A 7,497-nucleotide genomic window follows, 5' to 3' on the forward strand; every position below is an offset into this window, starting at 1 on the left:
TCTACACGTACATGTACACACACTGCGCCCCCACAGCTCTGTCCCTTGAGCCTGGCCATCTTCCCTTCCCCTGCCTAATGGGAAGTGACACACGTCTCTCCCCCACTCCCACCAGCCCCTGAGCAGAGGGTCCCACCCCTTTGTACTGACTCCCCAGGCACAGACTAAGTGTCCCCAGAATCCCTTCTCCCCGTTGTCTGTTTAGAACCCCTCTTGAGTTTTTGCAGAGATATCTGGCCAGTGACGATATTTCCTAAACTCCTTGCCTCTCAGTATGGCCCAGTGACCAAGTTCTGGGCTGTGAGCTGAAGCTTCTACCCCACCTCCATGGCCGCAAGCCCCCACCCCCGCCATTTCTCAGGGGCTAGGAGACACTGCCCAGTTATTCACAGGAGGACAATGCTCCCTCCCATCTAACCCTTTTGGGTTAAGAAATGTGCTCCATGGGCCAGCAACATCAGCTGGGAGCTTGTCAGAAATGCAAGCTCTCAGGCCCACTGCAGGCCTCTTGAATTGGGACGTGCTGCTGCCCGAGTGTACGTGCAAGGGAAATAAAAGCCTGTCCTGTCTGCCCCTGTGCTGAGGGCCTCTTTGCTACGGCAGCTTTGCCTGCACGGAGCCAGCATCTAACCCTGCTACAGGAGCTCCTCGCCTCACCTGCCCCCACTGATAGGTACCTTGACCAGTGGCCACTGGTTGGGCTGGTTGAGCAGCTTGACAATGGCTGGGATGCCGTAGTTGAGGCGCACAGAGTTCTGGGCCATCTCAGCCTCGGGGTGGCGGCTGGTGAGGTGGCGCAGGGCGCAGACGGCAGGCTCTGTGATGTCGTCCTTGTCACCGGCACGCAGGATGGCGTGGATGAGGGCCTCCACGCCGCTGTTCTGTGTCACCAGCGTCTTGTTCTTGCTGTTGTTGCACGTCAGGTTGGAGAGCGTGCCTGTGGCACAGGTGAGGACATTGACGTCGTCCACACTCAGCTGGTTCACCAGGATCTTCAGCACATTCTCCAGGCCCTCCTGGGGGTGAGGCGAGGGGTGACAGTGAGGGAGAAGCCAACTCCGGGGCCTTCTTAAATGTGTCCGAGGGGAATAGGTGCCCCAAAGGGTCTCCCTGTCCGTGCGTGCCCAGAACCTTCTATCCCCGTTGCCTGCTGGTGCCCTGTGAGAAGCTTGGCAAGGCTGGGGAGCTTGCTCTCTGACCCACAGCTCGTGGGCTGGATCAGAACCCAAGCCTGTCTCTAAGCTCCACATGCTTTTCCTCCAACCCATCTGCCCCTACCCAGGGCCTCCTAGCCCCAGGCAGAGCCCTATTCAGGCCAAAGGAGGCCTCCAGGCCAGGAGGAAATTGTTTTGAGGACATGTGCCTCAGTGGCCCAGCTGACCCTCTTACACGTCTCACCCTCACCGTTCCGGATCTTCACCCTGCCTCATCAGAGGCCCCCAGGCCAAGTCCAAGGAAAAACCTCTAACCCAGAAGCCTCGCTTTTCCCAAGGATGGCTCTATGGGCCTTATGGTACGATGGAAAAACTCCAGGCTTGGGGTCGGCAGGTGGCATGGTGGTTAAGGACGTTGAACTCCCACATGGCTGATCATGGTTGGAGTCCGGGGCCTGGCAGCTTGCTTTCTCACTTTCCCTCTCTTTCTCTTGCTCACTTGTTCTGTCCTTCTCTGGTCAAATTAAAATAAATGAATGAGGGGCCAACAGGTGGTGTGGTAGTTAAGAGTGCTGGAATCCCACATGGCCAACTGTGGTTCAAGTCCCAGACCTGACAGTTTGCTTTTTCACATTCTCTCTCTCTCTCTCTCTCTCTCTCTGTCCTTCTCTGGTCAAATTAAAAAACAAATGAATAAATAAAGCTAAATCAAAAAAATTAAAATAAATGAATAAATAAATAAAAAGAGTGAAATACATTTAAAAACAAAAAACAAAACAATAACAACAACAAAAAAACTCCAGGCCTCAGGGACAGATAGTGGTGGATTCAAATCCCAGCTGTGCTATTTATGAGCTGTGACCAGAGCCATTACTTAACTCTCTGAACCTCAGTTTCTTCATCCAGCCAATCGGGCCCCACACTCTACCTCTAGGTCATTGAAAGGGTTAAATGAGCGCACATCCACAAGCACCAAACAGAGCTTGGCAAAGGGAGGTGCTCAGTAAACACAGTGTTGATGGTGGAGGCTGGCGGGCATTGTAGTCTGGTTGTAGAGGACCCAGGGGATTGCCTTGGAGCTGCATTTGTCTTTAAGATGTGTTTTCAGCCTCTGTGGCCCTAACACTCTCCTGGCACACACCTGCTCCTCTCCAGGGCCCAGGTCCAAACTGTTCCTTTGCTGCTCCCAAAGTCCAGCTTCAAAAACATCAGCCCTCTTTCCTTTCCCTTCCAGAATCCCTAATAGAGATCAGGGAGGCTTAGGGGACTCCCTTGGCCTTATGCTAAAGGGATGGAGGTCTTCAGGGCATGCATTTCTGTCCTCGGCCACAAAGGAAGAGGATTTAGAGCCCCAGTGCTTCCTCCACACCTGATAGGAGGCTGGATGGAACCCTCACCTGCTTGGTGGCCACGTCCGAGAGGTTGCGCAGGGTCCACAGGCAGTTCTGCACAAGGCGGGGGCTGTTGCTGGTCAGGTGCTTGCCCAGGGCCTGCATCCCACCTGGGGCGGGGAACGGAGATCTTATTAACCACAGGGAACAGAGGTGACTGAACCTGGCCACTGGGAAGGGCCACCACCCCAGTTCTTCCGGACACACAAGCCACCTTCAAGGCCAGGATACTCACCAGCCTCCACAATGGCAGGCTTATTGCTGGGACACACAGACAGCACCTTGAGGACGCGGCTGGTGGTCCAGAGCAGTTTCTCGTAACTGTAGTTACGCATGATCTGCACAAGGGCCTGGGGTCCTCCATTGGCTAGGATGATCAGCTATGGGGACACGGAGGACAGCAAGTATGAGACAGAGAACACAGGCAGAGTAAAGGAAGCAGGGGAGGGAGCAAATAGCTGACAGTTGTCATAACTGAGCTTCAGCTAAAACCCAAACAGCTTTTGTGATTATAAGTTAAATTTTGAAAAAAGGGTAATACCCACTGCTGGCAAGGATGTGGCAAAACTGTACTCACACCCATTGTCACTGATGGCATTAGAAATGAGTACAGTGCTTTAGGAAAATAATCTGAAATCCCAGAAGTGTTGAAAACATTTAGTTAGTGGCATGGTGGATAAGGGCACTGGACTCTCACATGGCTGACCATAGTTCAAGTCCTGGACCTGGTGGCTTGCTTTCTCACTTTCTCTTTCTCTCTCTCTGTGCCTTTCTAGTCAAATTAAAATAAAGTTAAATAACTCTTAAAAAAAAAAATGTTAGCCCCATTGATGAAGAATTTTCTCACTCTTTGGGGAAAGCTATATATATAAAGATGTTCATTATAGCATTGTTTATAAAAGCAGAAAACTGGGCCAGGGGCTGGCAGGTGGTGTGGTGGTTAAAGGCAGTGGATTCCCACATGGCTGACTGCAGTTCAAGTCCTGGACCTGGTGGCTTGCTTTCTCACTCTCCCTTAATATCTCTCTCTCTCTCTCTCTCTCTCTCTGGTCAAATTTAAAAAATGACAACAAATGAAATTAAATAAATAAATAAATATTTTAAAAGAAATTAAAAGAAAACGGGGCCAACTGGTGGCATGGTAGTTAAAGCAGGTGGATCCCACGTGGCCAACCACACAGTTTGAATCCCAGACCCCACAGCTTGAAAAATACACTGGGCACATGTGCGCCCAAAATCCCAAAAGGAAAATGGAGGGGAAGGGATTTGGGCATGACAATTCCCCTGGGGGAATGCTTTCTCACTTTCTCTTTCTCTACCTCTGTCTCTTTCTGACAAGTACACATGCCCTATAGCAGATTTTAAAAATAAAAAATAAAGATGGAAAATTGGGAGCAATCTAAATGCTCTCACTTAAAGAGACTTAAGGATGAGAATAAAGTCTGGGACTTCCACTTAATGAAATGCTGTTTGCCATTAGAGAGGGTAGTTTTTTGTTTTGTTTTGGAGGTAGGGTCTGGCTATGTTGCCCAGACGGGCTTCAAACCTGAAATCCTCCAAGTAGCTGGGCCTATCGGTATACATGCTCTACCGCGCCCAGCTTGAGGGCAGTTTTGAGGACAATACAACAAAAAAGGATTTTAGGAACATCATGTAGAAAACAGATAGAGACCCAGCAGGTGGTGTGGAATTTAAGATTGCTGGATCCCACATGGCCAACTACAGTTGAGAATCATGCCAAGCAGGTATGCACACATGCCCAAAATCCTGAGAGGAAAATGGTGGAAGGGACTTGCAGCATGGCCATCCCCCCGAACGCTGGAGAGTGACTTTTCACTCCCCTCAAACCTCTCCACTAATATTTACATTTACATTTACGCTACAGTAAACATTAAAAAAAAAAAACATTGCTATGATTACAACTATGTGTACATATTTGTAAATATACCCTTAGAACAGCTATGAAGGAAGCACATCAATATGATGGCAGAATAAGAATGATGGGTGATTTCCTTTTATTTTTCTTCTCTTCAAAATAATAATTTTGAGGGAACCAGCAGTTAGCGTAATGGCTATGTTGCTGGACTCCCACGTAGTCGACCGCGGTTCGTGTCCCGGACCCGGTGGCTTAAAACTCACGCTGGGCGCGTGTGCATGCGTGCCCAAGATCCCGAGAGGAGAATGGAGGAGAAGGGATTGCGGCGTGACCATCCCCCCTGGGGGGTGATTTCTCACTTTCCGTCTCTATGTCTCTCTCTGTCTGTCTGGCGAGCGCACGCGCCCTACAGTGAAAATCTCTCCAAAAAAAATAAAAATAAAATAATAATAATAATAATAATTTTGAGTAATTCCATAATATGCCATTTGTTTTCATTGCCAGAAGGCACACGTGCTTGCCAGACAGATGAAGGTGAGGGAGACAGCACCCCCCATGGTCATGCTATAACCCCTCCTTCTCCGTTTCTCCAGCCTGCTGGGATCTGGTGCATGCACACATGCCCATGTTTTTTAAGCCACTGGGGCCAGGATTTGAACTGCAGTCAGCCAAGAAGGATCTGACTCCCTTAACCAGCCGGCTACCGGGCCAGCCCAGCGAGACATGTTTATCCACACATACATACATGCTTCATCTAAAAGGAGAAGGGAGACTGTCCTGCAGCTGCAGCAGCATGGAAGGTGATGCAATGGTGGACTTCGGGCCTTGGCAGGGACCGGAGAGGACCCACCTTACTCTCCTGGTTGCCGTAGGCCAGGAGCTGCAGACAGTCAGTGGTGATGGCCAGGAACTTGGGGTTGTTCTTGTTGAGCAGGGGCACCATCTTCTGTAGCCCGTCCGCCAGGCGCACAGCCATCTTGGCGCCCTCCTGATACAGCAGCAGGTTGTGCAGGGTGGTAATGGCATAGAACAGGACCGACTCCACAGGGGAGCTGAGAGGGTGGGCAGGCGGTTAGCCTGAGTCATTCCCAGGCTCTGCAATCACGTGGGTCTGGGATGGGTCCCCACCTCCTCTAGGAAGCCTGCCCCACCTGCCAACACCCCTGTGGATACATCCTTTTACTAGAATCTCTCTGTTCCTTGAGGCCAGCCCCACTTTCATGCACAGAGCACAGAGTACTTCTTCTGTTCCCCATGACTTCCTACTTCTGAGCTCCCAGCCTGGGGCTGAGTGCACAGTAGGTCCCCCAAACATCTATCCCCACTGAGTAACTAGCATGTGGAAGGCATGGGCTAAAGAGGCCCCGCAAGGGGTCCAGGGGGTCCCTCAGGGGGCTCCCAGCCTGGGACAGGGATAAGGAACAAGGTCAATCAACATCAGCACAGGGTCAGGAAAGATAAAATTTGCAAAGGACTTTGCACATGCTGTTGCTTCTGCCTAGAACATTCTTTCCTTCATCTGCAACCACCAAACCCCAATTATTCATCAACCTCCTGCTGCCCAGCAATTCTACCTCTGGGCAATCTCAGATGCTCTTCTGCATTGTGTCCTGATAACTAACCTGCTGTTTAGCTGCCTATCTCCCTTGCCACGCTGAGGGTAACTGAGCACCAGGTCGGGGCACGGGTCTGCAGCTGGCTCCTAGCAGTTACTCCGTATGTTATATGAAGCTCAGAGAAGGGAGGGGAGGCCCCAGACTCCTGCAGTGAGTAGGGGTGAGCACCTGAGCATGCGGACCAGGGCAGGGATGCCGCCCGACTTGAAGATGGCGAGCAGCCCCTCTCGGTGGTGGGAGAGGTTGTGCAGGATACTGGTGGTACAGCGGGCCGTGTCCAGGTCACTGGTGTTCTGCATGGTGCGCACGACGGCTGCTACCAGCTGCGGAGAGCCCATCAGGGCCCGTCGCGACGCCTCCTTCTTTGACAGCTGGTTGACAATCATGGCTGCCTTTGTCACCACCACCTGGAGCGTGGAGAAGGGCAGGGGATGTGAGCAGGTGGGTAAGGCCTGGCTCCCACTGTGGGAAGGAGTGGCCAGGAGACCCTTCCACAAAGCTATACAGACCCGAGTCAGACTCTTCACACTCATGGGGAGCTGACTCACGACCTCCTCCCCTACAAGGTCTCCCCCTCCCTGCCCTGCCCCCACACCCCACAAGGCCCCTTACGGACCGGGTCCTCGTCATTGAGCAGTTTGGTGAGCTCAGGTAAGGCCCGGGTGGCCAGCTCGGCATCGTCCTGGTAGTTGATGAGGTGTACAATGGCCGACTTGAGCATCTGCGACGGCTCTGCCAGTCGCTGCAGGTTGGTGGTCTGCCCCTCGACCTGGGTGGCCAGCAGCAGTGAGCTGTCTTCACCCGTCACGCCGGGGCACATTGCTTCTCGCACCCGCTTGGCTCTGGCCGTGGTGGACATCTGGTAGTCCAGGTCACCTGGGGGCCAACAGGACAGGAACTAAGTTGCAGGAGACAGGAGAGGAAGCAGGGGACACAGAGGAGCAGGGCAGGCCACAAGACAGCCTTAACTGGGTTCTCTGGACTGTCTCTACCCTGACCAAAGCCCTAGCACACCACTCGCTGCTCTGCCTCTCCCCAGGGACCCCGGGAAGGTAACCATTGCCTTGGTTACCTCGTCCGTACATGGGGCACCTGTTCTGTCCACCCCAGGGAGATCCTTTTGCCAATTAAATGAGATAATAGTCGTGAATTGCTCTGAAAAGACAGGATTCATATGCCTGGCACCTAGCACTAGAGAATGGTAATGGTAATAATTATTAGGAATAGCAGGGCTGGCAGGTAGCATGGCGGTTAAGGTGCTGGACTCTCATATGGCTGACCGTGGTTCGAGTCCCAGACACGACAGCTTGCTTTCGCACTCTCCCCAACCCCCTCCTCAGTTAAATTAAAACAAATGAATAAATAAATTTAATTAAATTAATAATTCTATTTTTTTTGAGAGGTTTTTCACTATAGGGCGCGTGCGCTCGCCAGACAGACAGAGAGAGACAGAGAGACAG

General features: G+C 51.8%; 1 protein-coding gene across 2 annotated transcripts in view; it reads right to left on the minus strand.

Moving 5' to 3' along the window:
* JUP (junction plakoglobin) overlaps positions 1-7,497 on the minus strand; it is a 31,441-nt gene that overhangs the window by 11,017 nt on the left and 12,927 nt on the right. For both annotated transcript variants that reach the window (XM_027774772.1, XM_006155987.3), the window contains exons 4-9: positions 6,654-6,913; positions 6,206-6,444; positions 5,272-5,473; positions 2,781-2,925; positions 2,552-2,655; positions 678-1,016 (exon numbers count right to left, since the gene is read on the minus strand). In XM_027774772.1, coding sequence (XP_027630573.1) covers positions 678-1,016; positions 2,552-2,655; positions 2,781-2,925; positions 5,272-5,473; positions 6,206-6,444; positions 6,654-6,913 — 1,289 coding nt within the window. The remainder of the gene's footprint in view (positions 1-677; positions 1,017-2,551; positions 2,656-2,780; positions 2,926-5,271; positions 5,474-6,205; positions 6,445-6,653; positions 6,914-7,497) is intronic.

Source organism: Tupaia chinensis, unplaced genomic scaffold, assembly GCF_000334495.1.
Source record: "Tupaia chinensis unplaced genomic scaffold, TupChi_1.0 Scaffold000477_1, whole genome shotgun sequence".
In the NCBI taxonomy this organism is placed as follows: Eukaryota; Metazoa; Chordata; class Mammalia; order Scandentia; family Tupaiidae; genus Tupaia; species Tupaia belangeri.